The sequence below is a fragment of the Trichoderma aggressivum genome (assembly GCF_033847375.1).
Source record: "Trichoderma aggressivum f. europaeum strain CBS 100526 chromosome Unknown scaffold_035, whole genome shotgun sequence".
In the NCBI taxonomy this organism is placed as follows: Eukaryota; Fungi; Ascomycota; class Sordariomycetes; order Hypocreales; family Hypocreaceae; genus Trichoderma; species Trichoderma aggressivum.
Window position 1 is genome coordinate 374,767 of NW_026946401.1, and position 21,694 is coordinate 396,460.

Sequence of the window (21,694 nt, forward strand, 5' to 3'; positions counted from 1 at the left end):
ACACATTGAAAGCCACACAGCGCCCTACAACCCAACAACAGCTCCAAGACTCGAACAGAAACGCTACCAAGTACAGATCCCCCGTGAAGTCAAGCAAGAATCGCGAGCAAGAGTCCGAGACCACCAGCCGGCCTACAATGTACCCCAAGTCGACAATCATCATGGCTTGTGCAGCGGCCCTTGCGGCCCTTGCCGGCGCGTCAGGCCCGCAGCACGTCAACCTGGCGAATGGACAACTGTACCCAGCGGAGCAGATCATCGATATGCAGGACGGCAATCTAAACGCCATAGTCCGAAACCTCGTGGATTTCGGGTCAGGTCCCACTGCTGCAGGGGCAGCGGGCGTAAGTCGCCTGCTTGCGCAAGCTGGCTTTAATGCCGTGGAGGAGAGCGTCATAGTGGACGACCGTCGCGAGATCGAGACATCGGCCACGGTACAGACATCAGGGCTAAACTACCACATCGACGTCACGGTGGAGGCAGACCCGGGTTCGACGAGTAATATCTCGGTGACCGTCGGGTTCTGGTGGACGCGGTTCGCTGAGGAGACAATGGTCAACCTGATCGAAAACGCAATTCTCGGCATGCGTCCAGGGCAAGCTACCGAGGCCGTCTTCATCTTGGTGGATGACGATAGTCATACTTTTATGGGCTTCGACGTAAAGATATCGCGTACCATACCATGAGTGTTACGACCCAACTCTTATGGTCGCGACAATGGAACCACAGGGTAGAATCATGATCGATTCCACTCAACTCCAGTATACACGACTAGATATACAAGTTTACGTTCATATCACTCATTTAAAATACTTAGATAGTTAGTTGGTATTATAGCGTTGATAATACAACTAAATCAGAACCTCAATCTTTACTGTATTTTATATTATTAACTAGTGATAAAATTGTGTATTACCGACTTGATTGCTTTGTTAATATAAACCTTGGAACAAAAAGGTTTATCCCCCGGGAATAGCTAACCATAGTGTGTATAGGACCTGGTTTATTATCATTATACATGGTAGACCATAGGATATCACTACTATCACTAGAAAAATAATAAATCGAAGCTATAGCTCACAGAAGGGAGTAGCATACGATCTATCACTAGTGGCGACGATTTCTCCGCATATAATCCATGGCAAAGAAAGAACTGGTATGGTATATGTGACAGAGTGTCTGGATTGGGGGTTTGTCACGATAACGAAGCAACTTCATAATTCAAAAGTTGATGAATGTATCGACTGGACGGACGGCGGAATCGGGCACTTCAACAATCAGAATTTCCAGTATCAATGTTGTCGTCTTTGTCTTCGCTTCCGTCGCAGACTTTTAGCATGACTGTTTCTGTCTTGGGCCATCTTGATACGGCTGTTTCATTCCTGACTGTTGGCGGGCTGGATGCGATGCTTGGCTGGATTGTGCACGGCTGGACCATAACTCACGCAAACTCCAAGAAACCGGCATTGTGCACATCATTATCATTTAGGGTTACTATGTACAGAGTAAAATAATTATTAGCCAACACATTACTGCTTCTCTGTTATTCTCCCAACATCAGGACTCTCACGAAGCCTCTTCATCCTCGTTATTCTTAAAAAGGTTTTTGATGAGCCTTGCAGCCAGGGGTAATGGTGGCCGTGGCGAAAGTGGTGGCGGCCGTGGCGCACACGCATCCCTGGCCAGAAATGCTGGTGATGGGAGGGGACTTGCAGGTGGGCTCGCTGGTGAAAGAGGCGTAGGTGCTGGTGGGCTCGACGGTGGGCTCGACCAGCTCGGCCTTGACGAGGACGGGGATGATCTGGCCGGTGGACAGGCTGAAGGAGCGGTGGTTCAGCACGGTGAGGATGGCGCCAATCTCGCCAGAGTGGCTGGTGATGCTGAGCCAGGTGTTGTCGTCGTGGGAGAAGACGTCGTCGATGGCAATCTTGCTGCGGGCGACCTGGTGAGCAGAGGTCTCGCCCTTGTCCTGGGCGCCCTCCCAGAGCTCGTCCTGCTCGGTGAAGCCCGCCTCGAACTGGAAGTTGGGAGCAAAAGCGTGGATCTGAGTCTTGGTGGAGCGGCGGTCGCAGGTGTGGATGCTGATGCTCTCACGGAAAAGCTCCTTGATGGTGGGCTTGAAGGGGTGGGAGTGAGGCAGCTTCAGGCTGGCAAAGGTGAGCTGGGCCGTCTGGAGGCATCGTCGGAGAGGCGAGCTGTAGTACGACTCAAAGTAGGGGAGACCGTCGGCGAAGCGGGACTTGTAGTAGGCATTGGCCTTTGTGGTTTGCGCAATGCCGTTGTTGGTCAGCTCGGGGTCAGCCCAGGTAGCGGTGCTGTTGCCATCTTGCTCAGCCCAGTAGCACTGCATGAAAGTTAGCAACCATGTGAAGCCCTGGCATCAATCATTCAACTCACATTCCAGGCAGGGGTGCCGTAAAAGGTCTCGGCGGCGTTGTGCCACCCCTCGCCGTGGCGACCCATGAAGAGCACCTTGTAAGTGGTCTGGTCCTTCTTGTTCTTGCGGCAGTCGTCGTTGAGCGACTCAACGTAGTTGGCGAAGCGCTCCCACTGGGTCTTTTTGTGGCGAGGGTCGAACTTGGCGTCAGTGGGGTAAGTCCTGTTGAGAAGACCAAAGTTGAAGTTGGCCTATGAATGTCAGGTGTAAGTCGAGGCATTTGATATTGAACTCATCCTCTCTTTGGCATACATACATAGTCAAAGGTGCTGGGGTCGGTGTTGGCATCGTCCTGGAGGAAGAAGCCCGGGACGGAAGTGTACTTGATCTCGTCACAGTCGGACACTTCCTTCCAGGCCATGGCGCCGGGGGCGAGCGCCAGGGCAACAGACAGCATCGAGGCCTTCATCTTGACAGTACTTGATGATGAAGATGAAGATGGAGATGCAGGTGATGATGCAAATTCAGATGCTCAGACTTGCTTGGTTGCGACGGGGAACAGGCGACCTGGCGAGCGAACAGGGACGCAAATGTGCCGACGGGCGACCGCGACGACTTAAGTATCGTGCTGAGTTCCCCAGACCTGCTGAAAATGTAACCGTCGCCAGGGCGGTTGCTGCAACCATGAAGTCATATGGAGCCTGTCAATGCTACTCTGGGGCCCGTCAGCAATTGGGCCGATGCGCCGTCTCTAGCGTGCTATCGTCGGTGTCGAGAGAAGAACGGCCAGCAGGTGAAGCCCCATGTCTGCTCCAATCGATCGACAACGTGGCGGGCCAATCCGGGGACTAGAGGCTTCAAGGCGCCTGGGAGCGCACGTGGAAGCGCACCTTGGCAGCGTTTTCAGGCGATTACTGGGTTGGCCGATGGTTCCTGGATCTCGCAGAGGAGTATCGAGAGTTGCTGCTAATACGATTGAGGCCGTGTATCCGTTGTGCGAGGACGAAATCGTAGAGTGGACAAAAGGACCAGGCTGGAGTTTGGTGGATGGGCATGGCGATGTGGGATGTCGATGCTGAGCTCGCATGGTCGGTGAGGCCAGAGCGGGACTCTGCGATTTTGCCTGTGCTGGTAAAAATGGCTAGCGGGGGACTATCGAGATGGATTCGCGCAGCATCTTGGAGTAATAATTTCGGTGATGCTCGTTGATGAAGAGTATGAAGAAGAGTGAAGAGATGAAGAGAATGGATGTGAATGAAGTCAGAATGACTTTGAAACTGGCAGTCAATTGCCCAAGGTTTAAGGTTAACAGAGTACCGCAACTCTCTTCACGTGCTAGCGCCCGTCGCTTGGGGCGCCTTTAGCTGGACGAACAGCCCCCAAAAGGGTTCCATCCAGCAGAGGCTCCAGCAGTGCTAAAGCTGCTACAGCTGCTAACGAATTGATGCGATAAGATAGCGATTCAGTGAATGTCACCTTCATTTCCCCGCAGTCGCTGCAGAACCCCTGAGACACGTTGAGCTCAAGCTTCCTCCAACAAACGCCAGCTCCGTCTTCGCAGCTGTTCAACGGCGCCAGCGACATTTGATATCGAATCGACGTCTCTTCGGCTGGAACAAACAACTGCGCAATCTCGGTTTGCATTAGCTCAGCGCCCGACCCCCTACCAGATTCTCAAACCCACCCCCCACGTTCCGCCTGTCGCAACATGAGCGCCTCCAGCTTGAACCAGGACGATCTCGAGCAGCCTCAGGGCGAGCCCGCGCCTGAGCTCCTCGATGGTCGCATCTGGGTAGACGGCTGCTGGGACTTCTTCCACCATGGTAAGACCACCGCTAGCTTCCAATTGACCCACGGGAGCATCTTGCTAATGAGTTTGGGCGTCGCTGTCAGGCCACGCCGGCGCAATGGTCCAGGCCAGACAGCTTGGCGACGAGCTATACGTCGGCGTCCACTCCGACGAAGCCATCCTTGCCAACAAAGGCCCGACGGTCATGAACCTTGAGGAGCGGTATGTTTATGTGATGAGGGAAGAAGAAGCGCCAAAAGAGAAGTGCCAAAAGAGAAGTGCAATGGCTGACTAGCAGAGCGCGAAAACAGTCTCGCCGCCACAGATGCCTGTCGCTGGGTTACCAAGTCGGTCGGATACGCCCCCTACGTGACGCAGCTCCCCTACATCTCGCACTACGGCTGTCGATACGTTGTCCACGGCGACGACATCACCTCGGACAGCGATGGAAACGACTGTTACCGCTTTGTCAAGGAGGCTGGGCGCTTCAAGGTCGTCAAGCGATCGCCCGGCATCTCCACCACCGATCTCGTTGGCCGCATGCTGCTGTGCACTAAGACGCATTTCATCAAATCGCTAAAGAAGACGCTGGCTGGACAGGAAGGCATGGGCACCGCGGAGGAGCGCAAAGCCCAGGCCGAGGCGATGCTCGATAGAGTCAAGCTGTACGCGACGGACGAATCAGCCAAGAACCCCGGCGTCGATGTCTGGTTCTGGAATTCAGAGACGCCAGAAAAGCTGGGTTCCAGCGAGGGAGATCGTGGATCCTACGAGAGCTTCCTCAAAGGAGCCGAGCCGAAACCTGGCCAGCGTGTGGTCTACGTCGACGGCGGCTTCGACCTCTTCTCCAGCGGCCACATTGCCTTTCTGTGCAAGGTGTTGGAAGAGGAAGACAAGCTTGCGCGGGAGGCGGGCTGGTTCTCCGAAGAGGCTACGGAGAAGAGGAAGAGCGTCAACGGCGGAAAGGACTACGGCCCGGCATACGTGGTGGCGGGAGTTCACGAGGACAGAGTCATCAACGAGTGGAAGGGGGTAAACTACCCCATCATGAACATTTACGAGCGCGGACTCTGCGTTCTCCAATGCAAGGTAAGCCTTTGGCTCCATCATCATCACTCCTGCAGCCGGCACTAAGCACCGACGCCTTTGTTGTAGTATATCAACGCCGCCGTGTTCGGAGCTCCGTTTACGCCGACCAAGAGCTATCTCACCGATATGCCGTGGGGAGGCATCCCCGACGCGGTCTACCACGGTCCGACGGCGTTTATGCCCCTGACTTATGATCCGTACACGGCGCCAAAGGAGATGGGCATCTATCGACAGATTGGCGAGCACACCTTTTCGCACGTCAACGCGGGAGAGATTGTGCAGCGAATCATGAAGAGTCGCGACATGTACGAGGCGCGACAGCGGGCCAAGGGCGTCAAGGCCGAGGTGGAAGCGGCGGCGAGGGCTCGAGAGCTGATGGAGGAGGAGCAGCGCAAAAAGGAGGCGGCGAGGGGCGTCATGTCAAGCTGAGAGGAGCCATGTTTTTCTTTGCCTGAAGCACGAAAGCAGGCGATGGGATGTGATATTTGCTGGTTTTTGGAGTTTTTGGATAACTGACAGACAGAGTCTTCAACAGGCCGCGGAGAGACCCAAAAGTAGAGGACACACAGAGAAGATAAAAGTACCTGGCCTAATAGAGTTGAGTTTGCATCATGAACTGTTGTTTTTCTTACTACATGCGGAGTACAGCTCGTCGAATTGGGGTAACACAGAGAACCAGCTGGGGGAGCTTCGATGCGAAGTACCGAGTACAGTAAGGGGGAAAGCTGAAGCAGATGGAACGAACGGATGGCGCTTGATACCTGTTTCGTGGTTGGCCTTTGCATCGCCATGGCTTCCGACCGCCGTGCTTATGCCCTTTCGCCCCGTGCGTACGATGACATGCCGTGCTCGTTGTGTTCGATGCGATGGATGATCTCATAGCCAACCTAATTGTCGTACCAACACAAGGGAGGTTGCGTAACTGGCTGGCCAAGGGCGACGGCTATCGACGGCGCAACTGGGCCCTCCAGGGGCGGCAGACAAATTCCGCTTGGCTTTGGTGGGGAATTGAGGGATTGGACGCAACGTTTAATGCGCTGCCGGATCGGAGCTGCTGATAAGAGGAGGAAAAAAACAACAACAGCAAGGAGGGAGCGTACTCGTATTGCTGAGAAAGCAATTAGTAGTAGGAAGTGTCATGGGATGTTGTTGTTGTGTTACGCAATCGATCTGGATCTGGTAATTGGAACGTTTCTTCTTTTTCCCTTTCTCCATTGATAATGATCATGATAATGCAATGCGACTTTCGAGACAGGCGCGCCCTTTCCCCCGCATTCTTGTCAAAAAAAAAAAAGACAAACCGGGCTTCTCGGATCGGAGAGATTCGTATCTCTGTCTGTTGTGTTTGATAGATTATCCGTCTTGCACAATGTATGCACGAGTACCTCGATGCTGAGATTACAGTCAAAATCGCTGCCTTCCAAAGCTCCCTCTTCTGGATGGGCCGCGAAAGCGGGGCGGAGCATTTCCGCACGCCGGAACGTGGAGTCGGACCCTTCGGTATCGGCGGCTGGTCTCCGCTCTGACGGGTTTGCGTACTCGTCTGTGCTGAGGGATTGTGATTGTTTCAACCGGTGCGTATTGCAATCGGTCAGCAATACGCTGCCATTGGCATCAATTGAAGGCACCGTAAGCAATTCCAACCATCCGTAAAATCTACCTGTAATTTTTAAAATTACGTACGAAATCGGCGACAAAACCAATAGCCAACGGGACGATACACTACAAAGGGCTTCACCGGGCTCGGCACAGGGCGCGGGCAGACACGGTTAAGCTGCTGTTGCGAAACAAACAAGCTTCGGCCGCCGAACTGGTCACCTGCCCTCCTTTGCCCAGCCAACCGAATCCGCCATCCCTTTTTCCCCAGCACTTTTTCAGCGGTCCGTGTTTGTATCTCTTTTTTTTGTTTGTTTTATTTCCGTTGGGCTGGCTGGCGTCTTGGTTTACTGCGGTGTTGGCTGGCTTACTGTACTTTGGGCGGGACAGCCTCAGTGCAACACTCCTCCTGCTTATAGCGCCCGAGGTGCTGTAGCACAGCATCCATATATTAGTAGCCCGATGAAAGAGCAACGCATCAGTAATAGCACCCGACCAAATAGTAAGCTGCAAGTGTCAGAGCCTCCAACAGCCGAATCCAGCTCCCCAGCTCCGCTACTAACTAGACGCCTAGATGAAAATCAATTTTTTTTCCTTCTCTTTTTTTTTTTCTCTCCGGCCCTAGTAAACTCCCTATCGCGCTGCCGTTTGCCTCCCTCGGTTCCATTTCTTCTAGCGCCGCTGCTTGTGCTGTGCGAGTGACATGGGAGCGACCCAAGAGTGACCCCACTCTACGCCGTGTGCCGAGTCGCTCCTTGAGTAGCCGCTGTCCAACGTCGAGGTACTTCCCTGCTGGAGTTCGTCCGCCGCGTTTTTTTTTGTGGTCCCCCGGCGGGATAAGAACCTTTTTTTTCCTATTTTAAACAGCCCGTTCTGTTGGCCCTCTTTGACTTGGGGGTGAGACAAGTACATCTGAGACAAATCTCTTTGTATACCTACCTATGAATCTGCCCTTTTCATCTTCGTAATATTGACGCACTACTCCGTACGGCTCATCTAAGATTCTCACTCTTCTTAAAGAAGCTTCTTCACTGCCAGAGACGTAACCAAATCTCTTGGAAACCCCAAATTGAGCCAGCCAGACAAAGACCCAGTCACGAACCAAACGTGGAGTATCTTCTCTCCAATCGCCTCCTATCGTCTCCAACTTTGGCGTCAGATAGTACATAGAGCCGCCAATTTTTTTTTTGTTCCTCTTTTGAGTCATTCTCCATTCGAACGTTTGACCCGCCATCGGAGCCTTGTCTTGCCGAGTGTCCTCTTAACTCCCGGGCCTCCCTTCTAAACTTTTAATCTTCCACCTCAACTTCTTCTTCTTCTCTTCTTCTTCTTCTCTTCTTCTTCTCTTCTTCTTCTTCTTCTTCTTCTTTTCTTTACCGAAAAGGACTCCAACCATTATCCTCTCACATCTCCAACATCCTCATCCATCACAATGGCTCCCTCTGCTACTATCCCAACCCAGGACGTCGACCTGACCGCCGCCAACATCCAGGTCAAGGAGGCCACTCAGCCCGTCAAGCCCAGCAATGGCTCCTCTCCTGCTCCCCTCGACGCCTCCAAGCTCACCTACACCTACACCAAGAACCCTCAGCCCGTGCTGGATGATGACACTGCCAACTCCCTTACCACCACCATCTGCACCGACCACATGGTCACCGTTAACTGGAATGCTTCCGAGGGCTGGGCCACTCCCGAGCTCAAGCCCTACGGTCCCCTGAGCCTCATGCCCACTGCTTCGGTCCTCCACTATGCCACCGAGTGCTTCGAGGGCCTCAAGGCCTTCCGCGGTTACGACGGAAAGCTGCGCGTCTTCCGTCCCGACTGCAACTGTGCCCGTATGCACCTGTCTGCCGGCCGCATCTCCCTGCCTCTGTTTGAGCCCGCCGAGCTGCAGAAGCTCATCATTGCCCTGCTGTCCGTCGACGGTCCCCGCTGGCTGCCCCGCGACCAGCCCGGCCGCTACCTGTACATCCGTCCCACTCTGATCGGAACCCAGTCCCAGCTCGGTGTCCAGGCTCCTCGCGAGGCCATGCTGTACATCATCGTCACCTACATGCCCAAGCTCGACAGCCCCCCCGGTGGCATGCGCCTGCACACCTCCCCCGAGGACATGGTCCGCGCTTGGGTCGGCGGCTTTGGTTATGCCAAGGTCGGTGCCAACTACGGCCCTAGTCTGGCTGCCACCGCCGAGGCCCGTAGCCGCGGCTACCACCAGATCCTGTGGCTGTATGGCAAGGACAACGAGTGTACCGAGGCCGGCGCCAGCAACTTCTTCGTTCTCTGGAAGCGCAAGGACGGCAAGAAGGAGCTCATCACTGCTCCTCTGGACGACAAGCTGATCCTGGACGGAGTGACTCGCCGAAGCATCCTGGAGTTGGCTCGCGAGCGCCTGAGTGACGAGCTGGAGATTACTGAGCGCAAGTACACCATTGACGAGGTCATTGAGGCTGACGCCGAGGGACGCCTGATTGAGTCCTTTGCTGCTGGAACTGCCGTAAGTGCTGATTCTATAATCCCACCACAAGAGTGTAGACAAACTGAAGCTGACTTGTTATTTTAGTACTTTGTGTGCCCCATCTCGGCCATCCACCACCGCGGCAAGGACATCAGCATCCCCATGGGCCCCAAGAACCAGCCCAACGTCTACACCTCCAAGCTCAAGAATTGGATCGGTGACATTATGTATGGAAACGTCAACCACAAGTGGGGTGTCGTGATCCCTGAGAAGGAGTAAACATCGACGACGACGACAAGGAGAAGCGATGACGTTGACGAGCATGAATTTTTGATTCGACAATTTCTACTATTATTTGTTTCGCACGGAAAATCTAGGACCGTGTTTCTTTTGTTTCATGTATAGGGGGACCGGCGTTCAATGGCGAATGGGAGCATGTAGCGACATTGCTGTAGTCCCAACAAAAGGGGCAGCAAAGCGGCGGGGTGATTTGAAGCGCCGACTGGGGGAAATAGATACATACAGGTGTAGCTCCATGAGAAAAATAGACAATATTTGCTCAGTTGCCAATGATTGACAAATGAGGATTAATCAGCCCGCATGGCTTGCATCATTCTCATTGTGAGAGCTTGGATACCCTCCTTATACCCCTGTGGTATGAGTTAGTGATTGTGGGTTCTTGAAACGCTCTGGAGTCCGAAGCTACTGACCTCCTCTATTTCCTCCAGTTCTTGAGCAGTCTCCGAAAGCAGCCGTTCAATCTCTTGCTTGAAGCCAGCCTTTTTGAGATCATCCTCGTCGTTGTAGCCATGTTCTCTGCTCTGTGCTGGATTCCCTTCCAGGTTGAGCAGCTCCTGGCGTAATTTCCGTTCCGACTGGACATTCTCTTGCCATTCCCGCTCTAATCCTTGCAACTCTCTTTCGGCCTTTATGAGGTCCTCTTTGACGTTTGCCAGATGGACCTCAATGGTGGCTCGAGGGAAATTCTTTGAGTGGCAGAGGGTTGTCGAAAGTGGATATGACAAGTTTGCATACAACTCATCCATGTCCGCTGCCATAGTGGACGACATGGTGGCAAAGTCGGATATTTGAGAGGCCATCTCCTGTCGAGCTTCGGCTAGTTTGCTGACGACCGAAGTGTACAACTCCACGCCCTCTTGGGCAAAAGCCTCTGTGAATGGACACGCTTAGTTGACGAAATAGAGAGACTCAAAGCTTCCAAGCGTGGAGCTAATGAACTGATGACATACCTCTCAAGTGCTCCAATGCATCTCCCGTGGCAGCTTTCTCCTCGTGCGCCTTGCTTTTTGCCGAATCATTGCTGAAATTGGCGAAACACGCGCGAAACAAATCGTTTGGACGAAGCTGCTCTTCTCGAGACGAGGACGAGAAGTACGGGGCTTTGGAGGCAGAGAAAAGCCCGGGACTGCTTATGTGGGCGAAGAGTGTCGACGACGAAAGATCTTCTCCGGAGAGAACTTGGCTGGCTGGAGGTTCCTCTTGGGGGAAGAGGCGGTTCAGGAGAGACGATTTGTTGGGATGCGCCATGACTGGGAAAATTGTGGTAGCAGTTGGAAGGACGGAATAGAAGAGTTATGATGAGATGAACAAAAGAAAAGAAATAGAAAAAAAGAATTGTGCGATGGTGGAAAAAGTGAATTGCAAAGAAGCGAGGGCCAGGTATGCTGGGAAGGAAGGAACTCCCAGGGTCAACCCTCAGGCAGACTCGCTGGTACAAAGTGCATGTACCGATGGCAGATATTTTTGATCCTTCAGTCAACACCATACAGACAGCGGCAGCACAAACTGCAACTCTTTTGCTGCTCGGAGAAATCATTCGCTGCGAGATGTCCATGGCGAAGCAGAGATGGTCAATATAGAGGCAAGAATTCCTTGAGCCTCTCGAATGATTCGGTTGCCCCTCCTTATTCTTCATCTCGACTCTCTTTTGCTGCCAATCCAAGCTTGTCCTCGATCGCGGCCACAATCGTCTCCCACGTCGCCATCGCTCCCTGACCAACATCGCCACAGGCAAGCCCCTTTGAGATGGTCTGCAGCTCTTCGACCCATCCATCGGCGCCGCCCATGAGCTCGTTGAGCAGCTTCAGGTTGCGCTGCGTGATGGGGTTTCGAAACATGGCCGTGTTCATGGCTGTGGCGACGAGAATCTTCTTCTTCCTCCCGTCTACGAAACCATCTGTGTCCCAGGCTAGGATGGTGGAGGATAGCAGAGAGTCGCTGATGCCGTGGATCATCTTGGCGAGAGTGTTTGCGCTGAGCGGAGCGACGACTGGAGGTGCATCATTGTTAGTATATGTCTTGCGGCATCTTTATATGAGGTAGATGGCCGGGAAGCAACATGCCTAGTAGATCAGCCCCTGTGTAGAGGAAACATCAAACGGTTAGCAGCTTGATTCGCAATGTGAGAAACTGTTGAGTGACTTGCATTTTCTGAGCTCAATGTGCAGAATCGGAGCCCCTCGAGTCCACGGCTGCACCCATTCAGACTCATCCGTGTATATCGCGTCGACATTGGGATAGTTGCCAATGTCTGCGAGGCTTGGCTGCTCTTCCGCCTGGCCTTGGAGGAACTGAGCCGCAGAGCTGGTGAGCACGAGCCGGATGGACAAGTTGGGATGCCGTGACAGGCCCTTGATGATGTTGGGGATCTTGATGGTCGCTACAGATCCGGATGCAGCGAGAAGGAGGTGCACTTTGCCATCGCTGCGAGCTTGTGTAACCTCTTGCGCCGGGTTATTGGACATGGTGAATGCTTCAAGATGGACAAACTGAGGGAGAGGTGAGATGTAGAGAGAGAGGTAGGTGAGATGCCTCTGCAATGAGTTGTTTAGCTTGCGACAGTCGACAGAATATCTTCTTCCAAAACTATGCGAGAATTCTCAATAAAGAGCCGCAATCTCTCTCTCTCCTTGTGGCAACAAACAAACAAACGGCTCAGAGCTGCATTAACACTGGCATGCGAGTTTAAGTGGTGAGATTTGTCACCGAGCCGATCTGCGGATTACCTGATCGGTGATTGGTCAGCCCCAGCAATTGCATCACCCCTCCAGAAATTCGGCTCAAGCCATCACCGGCTCACTTTTTTTTCTTCTCGGCCCAGACTGGAGGTTTTACGTTGTCATTTGCAAGCAAGTCACATTCACAGTCATGTTCTCACGATCACTCGCCCCTGTAAGTTTCCTTTCAATCCATTCATGATATCCATATGAAAGCAGTCTGCTGACATTGATGCGCTGCTACAGCGCTTCCTGCGGCAAGCTGCCCGCCCAGCAGCAGCAGCTCGAGCTCCCCTGTCGGCCTTTCGCGCGCCCGCCGCCCCTCTGACGCCCTTTCAGATCCGTCTGCTCTCCGACACGACGCGCACCGCCATCGACAAGGCCATCGCCTCGGCGCCCGTCGTGCTCTTCATGAAGGGCACGCCCGAGACGCCCCAGTGCGGCTTCTCGCGCGCCGTCATCCAGATCCTCGGCATCCAGGGCGTCAGCCCCGAAAAGTTCGCCGCCTTCAACGTGCTCGAGGACCCGGAGCTGCGGGCGGGCATCAAGGAGTACTCGGACTGGCCGACCATTCCGCAGCTGTACGTCGACAAGCAGTTTGTGGGCGGGTGCGACATTCTGGTGTCCATGCACCAGAACGGCGATTTGCAGAAGCTGTTTGAGGAGAACAAGGTCTTGGTCGAGGGAGAGGAGGGGGAGAAGAAGGAGTAGAAGAAGGAGTGCAAAAGAAAAGAGACGGTCGATATACGAAAACAAGTGTACGATATACGATGGATGGCGTTTGTATGAAAGAAGGCCTAGTAAATTACACATGATGCAATGACACACGACACTTTGTATGTTGCAGTTTCAACGGGGGTTGGCGTTATCCGTCCTCTATTTTCTGTCTACATCCTGCTTGCTTTACAATGGGTATGCTGCTCCATCTGCTCTCATGTCACTGCCTGCCGACCAGATGGGCGTCTTGTCGACAGGATCAAGCGTGTATCGAATGATCTGGCCTCGTCCAAACAGGCCTCTCTTCGGCCCACCGCCAACAACAACCACGTTGTGGCCCAGCTGCCTCAAGCCCTCAATCACTTCGGGGTTCATCGACTCCTCCACGTTCACCGTCCAGTCGACCGGCTTACCGTGCTCTGGGAATCCCGCGCCGACGCATATCCGGGGCGCATCGAGTGCCTGCTGGGGGTTCAACTTTCCGACGACCTGGCCGAGGAGGACTTGCACGTGGCCCTGAGGCTGCATGAAGCCGCCCATGACGCCGAAAGAGGAGTGAAGCGAGCCGTCCTTGATGTTGGTGGCCATGGCGGGGATGATGGTGTGGTAAGGGCGCTTGCGAGGCTCCAGCTTGTTGGGGTGCTCGGCGTCGAGAGAGAAGCCCGCGCCTCGGTTCTGGAGGGTGAAGCCGCAGCCCTTGGGGATGATGCAGGTGCCGAAGCCGCCGTAGTTGGAGTTGATGAAGGAGGCGGCGTTTCCTTGCGAGTCAGAGACGGTGAAGTAGACGGTGTCGCTGCTCTGGAGGGCGGGCGAGGAGTAGTTTGGCTCGCCGTGCTCGACGAGGTCCAGGGCGCGGGAGGAGTTGAAGAGAGAGGCTCGCTGGAAGAGGTACTTTTCAGAAAGGAGGCCCTCGATGGGCACGGGAGTGACGTTGGGGTCGGCAATGTACCAGTTGCCGTCGGAAAAGGACAGGCGGAGGGCCTCGATGATGGCGTGGAGGTACGGCGTGGTGTTGAAGTCCTCGGGCTTGAACGTGGGGATCTCGCCCTGCTTCTCGAGCTCCTGGATGATGCCCAGGGCCATCAGGGCAATGATTCCCTGGCCGTTGGGAGGGTGCTCCCACAGCTCGATGCCCTCGTCGGACGCCCGGCTGGTGAGGCCCTGGCCGCGGAATTTGAGGGAAATGGGGTCGACGGGCTCGCTGCCCTGCTCGAGGTGGTGCTTTAGATCATCCAGAGTCAAGCGGCCGCCTAGATCCTGGACGACCTTGACGAGCTCTTGGGCTATTCTTCCCGTGTAGAAGCCTTGCTTTCCTTCTTCGGCCAGGGTGCGGAATGTCCTGGCCAGGTTGGGGTTCTTCATGATTTCGCCTGGCCGAGGGGCTCTGACGCCGTCTGCTTGGCTGGGATCGACCTTGAGCATCTCTGCGTAGTTTGGAGAGGCCTTTCGAATAAGATGCTCTGCACTTGTCCACTTTTTGTGACAACTCTTCAGTCAGAACACATACAATGCAATACTCTAACTGAATGGCCTTCGGAAACGTACGTAGTATCCAGTGACTTCTGACACGGGGAATCCCCTTTCGCCCAGCTGGATCGCCGGGTTCAGGATCTGGCTCAGATCCAGATTTCCGCTGCCAAACCGCTCGACCGTGTCGGCCCATCCGGCTGCAGCTCCAGGAACCGTCACCGCATGGACGCTCGCCATGGGAATCTGCCCCGTGACGCCGTCCTCGATCTTGAGGTCGCTTCGGATCTGCTCGAGGGTGCAGTTTGCGCCTGAGCGGCCGGAGCCGTTCATGGCAAACACTTGCTGCTTGGAGGCATCCCAGTAGAGGATGAACATGTCGCCTCCGATGCCTGTTGAGCAGGGCTCGGTCATGTTGAGACCGGCAGCTATGTAGATTGACGAGCAAAGTTAGCTGAGCGCATGTGTAAATGAGAAATCGCAAACCGCATGCAGTAAGTAAAGATGTACGCACCAACTGCTACGGCGGCATCCTACCATCATAGCCGTTAGTAAATGGTCAATAGAAATGAATTGCACCTCACTCACAGCGGCGTTTCCTCCTGCGCGCAGTATTTCGAGGCCGCATTTCGCTGCGAGAGGCTGTGAGCATGCGACAATTCCCTCAGTGCTGTGGACGACGCTTCGGCGCGAGGGAAATTTGAACATGTCATAGGTGGGATCCTCGAACACGGAGGAGCTTTCGAGAGGCATTGCGGCGGTGATTTTGGTCCAAATACGCTGTTGTTTGTCTCTGCGCGGCTTGTGTAAAAGCGTCGTTGGAGGAGAGGCACGAGTGAACGTGTACGCGTATGGGGAAGCCAGCTTTGCGAATAACAAAGACTCACGGAGAAATTATCTGTAGAGTTCAGTCAAGCCCCTGCAAGGAACAAAGATTCCTTGCATCAGCCTCGTCTATCCGGGCTCGGCTTAATTCGCTGCGGTCTCGCCATCCTATCAATCGCCCGCAAATAGCATCATGGAGGGGTTCGTTGTGCAACCGGAGCGCGGGGAAAGATAAACAGGACTCTGAACGGTTCGATTCGCTCCGCCCGCTAAGATGATAATACTATGGGTCTGAACGGAGAGTCTGAAAAGGGCAAGGGATGGAGGAGGCGAGTTATTTCCGAGAGGGCGCCGTTGTGCAAGAGGCTGCGAGTTTACAAGTGTTTCGGGTGAAAGTTGGAGCGACTGGTGAGTCTAGACGTTGTATATAACGGTGATATACACAATACCTTATATATACCTCAATATATTACATATAACATTAGGAGACACTTCATGCTTGATTGTACACCGTGTGTATAACCCATCGAATCATGCCCTGACTTACAAGTACAACAGCAATCAAGTCACAGACGGGAGAAGCCGCACGAATTGGTGTCGCAAAACATCGACTTTGACCCCGATCCATGTACCCGTTCTCGATTTACACCTTGATACTGAGATGAACGGAAAACCACATACAACCCAAATCCACAAAAAAGCAAACAAATAAACAAATAAACAAAAGTATACAACAACCGGCCGTCTCATACAACTCTCACAGCCGCGATCGTCGACTCGCCCGCTCTAAATCTCGCAGTACATCGTCCACAGTGCCAACCGCTTCCAATGCCATGCCATATCCAGCTTGATACCCAGTGCCTCCAGCGCCGTAGTTGTGCACAAGAACTTTCTTCTTGCCGTCAACGACAATCTCTTCTCTCTCAATGCGTGCGCCGCCTTCGCGGGATGGTCGTAGGCCCGCAAACGAGGCAATCATCTCAAACGGCTGCAGCTCGGGGCATAGCTTGAGGCAGCGGTTGACGATGGACTCTGTCTCGTAAGAATACGTCGATCCGTCACTGCAATCGTGTTAGGATGATCAATCTGATTGTAGTTTAGCACAGTAAAATGAGATCAACTTACCTCGAGCCCTTTTGCATGTATCCCCCCAGAATGACATGGCCATCCGTGCCAGGTCGCGGAATCACATACGTCTCATAGTCCCTCCCATGGCGCATAATGTTTCGCTTCACGCGCGGTGCCTTTACAAGGACAATCTGGCCTCTAGTCGGGTAACACTTGGCGTCCTCCACCCCAGGCAGCGTCTTTGCTGAGAGGCCGGTGCAGTTGATGACAACCCTCGTGGTTGGACTGGAGTATGCGGCTTGAATGGTTGGAAACCTCTGCCTCACAAAGTGGACGCCATATTGGTCCCTCAGCCTGTGGAAGAGATACTCAATGTGCTTGGGGGCGTTGAGAGTCAGGGTGGTAAAGGAGATGCCGAATCTGACGCCGGCGGGAAGCTCGTGGCTTGGAATCTCTTGAAACTGCAGCTGGATGAGCGGAGCTGCCGAGAGAGATGTAAAATGGATAAAAAGACAACAACTTACGTCTTCAAGATATTCGGAAATGGCCTTGATCTTGTCGTGGGGCACGTGCTCATCCCAGTACTCTATCGAGTCTGTTCGGCGGATATACGCCTCATCCCCGTGCTCAGAGGCGAGCTTGATGAGATGAGCGTAACCCAGGCGGTCCCATTTGAGAGCATTTGCATCAGTGCCTGAGATGCCGGAAAAGTTGCATCCAGCCCTACAGGTGCCCAGTCAGGTCAGTCAAACGTGAGCTCGTGTACATGTTCCCGTGTGCATGTGTCTGGATACATGCTAAACACATATAGGCAGCATCATGCGGGACAACAACTCAAAGCAAACAAGGGCAGCCACTCACCAAGGCGACGTATAGCTTGCAGACGTATCTCCGGGCAGATGCTCTGCGATGATGGTGATGAAGGGTCCCAGCCCCCGCTCAGCCAGCACGAGAGCAACGTCCAGGCCGATGATGCCCGCGCTAGAAACAATGAAAACACAACACAGTGAGCCAGTTACTCATACAAGATACAGCAGAAAAGAAGGGCTGTGAGAGCCTCGAGGGGACGGCGGAGTCTCACCCGACGATGACAATTGCGTCGCCCGCTGCGCCTGGTGCCGTGCTGACGCGTTGGTTGTTGTTCTGGTGCATGCCGACGATTCGCCTGGCGATGCTTCTCGACGGCCAAAGGAACAGGAATTGGCGATAGAAGGTTCCCAGTTGTTGATGCCGCTCGCTCCGCCCAGTATCGAATCAGATGGGCCGGCACGGTTGGGGGATGTGCGGATAAGGGAAGGGAGCCTCGGTTCAATGAGGCGCCTCAGCGGTTATTGGGCGATACACGAGCCAAGCTTCTCCCTTCGTGTGGCGTGGTTTATGTGTGCATTATTTGCTTTTTCTGAGGGGACTTGCAGGGTTTGTGTCTGCATTACGGGTATTGGAGATGGCTGGGGAACGGGGCAATTTCTGCATAGTGTGTGCATTATATCGGGGCTGTTTGGACCCCATGTAGGCCGGTGTTGCTGTGACCCCAGATCTGGCCGTGGCTGGAGACTTTCCGTGTGGCTTCGCATTTTCGATGTGTCTGATTGAATAGAGATGAGCGAGATGGCGCCGGCTGATGGTGACATCTTTCTTGCGTAGTGAAAGCCGTCAAGTTGGTGTATCTATTACACAGCTGTGGTTGCATTTTTGGAGAATGGGATCGGATGCCTGATGGGGGCGATGCAACGTCTGGGTGAGTCTAGAACGGTATGAGAGAGGGGTTTCGCCTTGTGTTGCACACCCAATTATAAACAAATCGATAAATCCATGATCGGAGTTGACGATGCCCGGCTTGGTGTTTCCATACCCGTATCCGAGATTCCGAGTTGTTGATTCCATACGAGTGCTCCGCAAACTTCACTACTTCAAATGTCCACTTCTTTAATAGCACCTTCGGGGTCTAGTCTAACGTCTAGCTGCGGCACGATGACCGCTATTCATAGTCGCGAATCGGTGAATGTGTCCATCAAGAGACTCAGTAGCCACTCACCTACTCTACAAAGACGTCTGCTTGCCAGCCAACTCCTCTTACTTCATATTTAGTAATCGAGATAAGGAAGGATGCAATTCGCACAACTTTTACGTACAGTGTAACCACCAATGAACGACAAGACGCAGCACCGACATCTTATTCGGGCTAGCACAGCCGCCGTGGGAGCAGCTGAGCCAGATCCTGTAGCAATTCCTCACCTTGCATATGGACCCATCTGGCTAATACTACCTGGAATGCTCGATCCATTATCACTTTGCAGATCTAGCCAAGGACACTCTGTTGCTGGGCATCGACAGCCAAACCGTGGTGAGCTGAGCTTGGCTAGTTGCAGAACAAGATGCATGATAAGGACGAAAACCTATGGCCAAATCCCACACCTACTTCCTCATTCGGCAACTGAATGCAGCTGAATAGTCCAAACTCTGTCCTTTCCACGCTGCCGTGCTCGCGATAATTCAACTCAGAGGCCAACCACGACCAGCAGTCACGATAGCAGGGGTCACCGAGTGCATCATCGAATGCATGCAAATGGCCCGAATTAGTCTTCAAGCAGCAAGGCTGGTGTAACCCCTTGCTTCGAAGCCTAACTTTGAGGCCATCGCTGGTGGAGCCTCAGAAGAGTTGAGATATGGGGGCCATAATATGGCGCGAGCTCTCGTACCCTTGGGGATAGAGTATTTAATGGGCTCCTTGTCTCTACAAAAGTCTTTCCATGCCATAAAGACAGAAATTTGGTAGTATCATATCTGAAAATGGCAGAGACGTGGGTTCAATCAACAGCTCGAAGCTTGGTCTACCAGGCTTTGAAGCGTATCCATCGAGGACGGTTGACAATCAACACGAAATACGCCAGCGACAACAACGAAAGCGCCTCATTTGGGAGCAGCTCTGAATCAGATCCAGACGTTGTCGTTATCATCAAGAACCCTCAAGTTTTCGTTCGACTATGTCAAGCGTTCGACCTGGTAGGAATGCATAGACGATAGCTCACCGCCATCGAAGCAAATACTGACATCTTCGCAGGGGCTGTCAGAGTCATACCTTGTCCAAGATGTAGAGTGCGATAACCTTGTCGAACTATTTTCAGTGAGTCCATCTTCCAATTACGCATTCCATAACGAAAAGAAACACTTGAAAACTCATACATCATTCTCTGCAGCTCTATGTCAAAAACAAAGACGCTCTTGGCGCCTCAGCTGGTAACCTCCTATATACACTTATACCACGCGCGGCACACTATCTCATCCCGACCAATGACAACACAACCGCTCTCAAAAATGCGTCGTTTCACTACGATACTTCCAACGATCACTTTGCCAACTTTCTCTCTCCCGATATGAACTACAGTTCTGCCATCTGGTCAGGAGAAAAGGGCGAATCGCTAGAGTCCGCTCAGCATCGGAAAATACAGACCATCCTCGACAAAGCCGAAATATCTTCCACTGACCACATCCTCGACATCGGATGTGGTTGGGGTAACTTGGCCATCACAGCAGTCCGGCAGACTGGATGCCGAGTAACTGGACTCACACTTTCCAAAGAGCAAAAGGCACTTGCAGAGGAGAGGATCAAGGCTGCAGGCTTTGAAGACAAGATTACTATTCTGCTGTGTGACTACCGCAAGGCTCCCGTACCAGAGGGCGGATATGACCGCATCATCTCCATTGAAATGTTGGAGCACGTGGGAGACAAGTATATGAACCAGTATTTTCAACAGATTTCTGCCCTTTTAAAACCAAAAGGTGGAAGAATGGTCGTCCAAGGCATTACCAGAATTAACTCGGTTAGTCTATATCTCATCGTTTGTCGGGTTATAATACTGACTCGGATAGTTCTCTACCACTGGCGACACGGTTGACTGCTTTCTGGAGCGCTACATCTTCCCAGGAGGATACCTGCCAACCATAAACCAGCTCATGACATCAATACACAATGGCTCCGGTGGTGCCCTGGAAGTAGAGACTGTTCAGAGCATTGGTCCTCATTACATTCGCACCCTGCAGTGTTGGAAAGAGAACTTTGACGAGAATTGGGACACCATCAGACAAGACTATGTGTCCAAGAATCCTGATGCCACAGATTTGATGATTGAAGCCTATCGGCGAACGTGGGTGGTATGTGAACTTTATTGTTGCATGTTTCTTTTCTGAATTATTCAGTTGCTGACTTCTATTATTTTAGTACTACTTCCAGTATTGCGAGGCTGGATTTAGGACGCGTATTCTGGGAGATTATATTATCTCTGCTACCCGAACCCCTTGGCCAGAAATCCCATCCAATGTCCCACACTAACGTGCTTATATATGAGGATATTACGGGTTTAGATATTAGCGTTTCCAAGGTAGAAGTGTCTATATACGTGAGCTGGCTGCCGTTTTAGCGAGATAGGAAATGATTCAAATGATACAACCTTTTGCAATGTAAATTCGGTTGCTTATCAATGTTGCGGTATCGAAGAGATGGGTGTAATCACTTTGTAACTCAGGGAGTGGCCATTGAGTACCCTAGATTGGCTATTCGACTCCCCAGAGAATACATGGGTATAAAAGTCAACTATCGTAAAGGAATGTAGAGGAGATAGTATGAGATGCCTTAGTACGAACTCAACTCCGAGTAGTAGGTAGGAGTATGCTACCAACTAAGTGTCTCGTCCTTCTACCTACCACTATAGCTACATCTCTCTTATATCTGATGCTATCACTACCAACTAGCTTTATAGTAGAGACACGGGTGATGGATTGCCGCTCTCATGATTCACCAACCTCCCGGGTAATCTGACGACGGGATTCATCTGAAGGGCCCGCACAACGATTCAGGCCATTTAATTTCGAATAATAGGGCCGGATCTGGCAAAATACTCAATCTATTTATTGCCCTTGATCTGCGAACATGTGAAACACGAGAACTCTGTGCGCCCGCATGTGCGGAAGCTATCATTGCGATTCCATCAACGTTACTTCAGACCAGATGGAACGGCAGATTGTGGAGACTGTGCATAAAGACATGATCCTTCAAGAAATCCCAAATTGGTTATTCCAACGACCTAGCGAAACATACGAAGAGGACAATAATACATCAATGGCTTGTTTTCAGAGGTAAATTGGTATATACATGTACTGACTCGCAGCCGAGGCGGCCATGTTATATGTGCTCGTTGAATCATATGTGTCGAGTTCAGACAAACAGCCAGTCAAAACCCATCAAACCGCCACAGTCAATCACTTTCGCCGTCCATGGCCCCAGTGTTCCAATGCCA

The 21,694-nt window shown here is 52.7% G+C and overlaps 10 protein-coding genes across 10 annotated transcripts; 5 read left to right on the forward strand and 5 right to left on the reverse strand.

Moving 5' to 3' along the window:
• Window positions 1-137: 137 nt before the first annotated feature.
• Triagg1_7782 (uncharacterized protein) lies at window positions 138-686 on the forward strand (the record flags this gene model as incomplete). Its single annotated transcript, XM_062902555.1, has 1 exon — window positions 138-686. One exon carries the CDS (start codon window positions 138-140, stop codon window positions 684-686), a length of 549 nt encoding a protein of 182 aa, XP_062753368.1.
• A 908-nt stretch (window positions 687-1,594) lies between these two features.
• Window positions 1,595-2,846, reverse strand: Triagg1_7783 (uncharacterized protein; the record flags this gene model as incomplete). Its single annotated transcript, XM_062902556.1, has 3 exons — window positions 1,595-2,344; window positions 2,398-2,628; window positions 2,694-2,846. 3 exons carry the CDS (start codon window positions 2,844-2,846, stop codon window positions 1,595-1,597), a joined length of 1,134 nt encoding a protein of 377 aa, XP_062753369.1.
• Window positions 2,847-4,085: 1,239 nt separating this feature from the next.
• Window positions 4,086-5,684, forward strand: Triagg1_7784 (uncharacterized protein; the record flags this gene model as incomplete). Its single annotated transcript, XM_062902557.1, has 4 exons — window positions 4,086-4,200; window positions 4,271-4,388; window positions 4,478-5,255; window positions 5,322-5,684. 4 exons carry the CDS (start codon window positions 4,086-4,088, stop codon window positions 5,682-5,684), a joined length of 1,374 nt encoding a protein of 457 aa, XP_062753370.1.
• A 2,599-nt stretch (window positions 5,685-8,283) lies between these two features.
• On the forward strand, window positions 8,284-9,585 carry Triagg1_7785 (uncharacterized protein; the record flags this gene model as incomplete). The annotated part of the gene is made up of 2 exons (XM_062902558.1): window positions 8,284-9,345; window positions 9,412-9,585. The coding sequence occupies 2 exons, from the start codon at window positions 8,284-8,286 to the stop codon at window positions 9,583-9,585; spliced, it is 1,236 nt and encodes a 411-aa protein (XP_062753371.1).
• A 308-nt stretch (window positions 9,586-9,893) lies between these two features.
• Triagg1_7786 (uncharacterized protein) lies at window positions 9,894-10,854 on the reverse strand (the record flags this gene model as incomplete). The annotated part of the gene is made up of 3 exons (XM_062902559.1): window positions 9,894-9,956; window positions 10,017-10,477; window positions 10,557-10,854. The coding sequence occupies 3 exons, from the start codon at window positions 10,852-10,854 to the stop codon at window positions 9,894-9,896; spliced, it is 822 nt and encodes a 273-aa protein (XP_062753372.1).
• Window positions 10,855-11,231: 377 nt separating this feature from the next.
• Triagg1_7787 (uncharacterized protein) lies at window positions 11,232-12,071 on the reverse strand (the record flags this gene model as incomplete). Its single annotated transcript, XM_062902560.1, has 2 exons — window positions 11,232-11,596; window positions 11,738-12,071. The coding sequence occupies 2 exons, from the start codon at window positions 12,069-12,071 to the stop codon at window positions 11,232-11,234; spliced, it is 699 nt and encodes a 232-aa protein (XP_062753373.1).
• Window positions 12,072-12,474: 403 nt separating this feature from the next.
• Triagg1_7788 (uncharacterized protein) lies at window positions 12,475-13,034 on the forward strand (the record flags this gene model as incomplete). The annotated part of the gene is made up of 2 exons (XM_062902562.1): window positions 12,475-12,498; window positions 12,570-13,034. The coding sequence occupies 2 exons, from the start codon at window positions 12,475-12,477 to the stop codon at window positions 13,032-13,034; spliced, it is 489 nt and encodes a 162-aa protein (XP_062753374.1).
• A 192-nt stretch (window positions 13,035-13,226) lies between these two features.
• Triagg1_7789 (uncharacterized protein) lies at window positions 13,227-15,260 on the reverse strand (the record flags this gene model as incomplete). Its single annotated transcript, XM_062902563.1, has 4 exons — window positions 13,227-14,513; window positions 14,586-14,935; window positions 15,022-15,040; window positions 15,096-15,260. 4 exons carry the CDS (start codon window positions 15,258-15,260, stop codon window positions 13,227-13,229), a joined length of 1,821 nt encoding a protein of 606 aa, XP_062753375.1.
• Window positions 15,261-16,089: 829 nt separating this feature from the next.
• Triagg1_7790 (uncharacterized protein) lies at window positions 16,090-17,552 on the reverse strand (the record flags this gene model as incomplete). The annotated part of the gene is made up of 5 exons (XM_062902564.1): window positions 16,090-16,393; window positions 16,458-16,861; window positions 16,925-17,123; window positions 17,262-17,381; window positions 17,482-17,552. The coding sequence occupies 5 exons, from the start codon at window positions 17,550-17,552 to the stop codon at window positions 16,090-16,092; spliced, it is 1,098 nt and encodes a 365-aa protein (XP_062753376.1).
• Window positions 17,553-19,190: 1,638 nt separating this feature from the next.
• Triagg1_7791 (uncharacterized protein) lies at window positions 19,191-20,730 on the forward strand (the record flags this gene model as incomplete). The annotated part of the gene is made up of 5 exons (XM_062902565.1): window positions 19,191-19,403; window positions 19,462-19,524; window positions 19,598-20,221; window positions 20,271-20,552; window positions 20,620-20,730. 5 exons carry the CDS (start codon window positions 19,191-19,193, stop codon window positions 20,728-20,730), a joined length of 1,293 nt encoding a protein of 430 aa, XP_062753377.1.
• Between the last annotated feature and the right edge of the window lie 964 nt (window positions 20,731-21,694).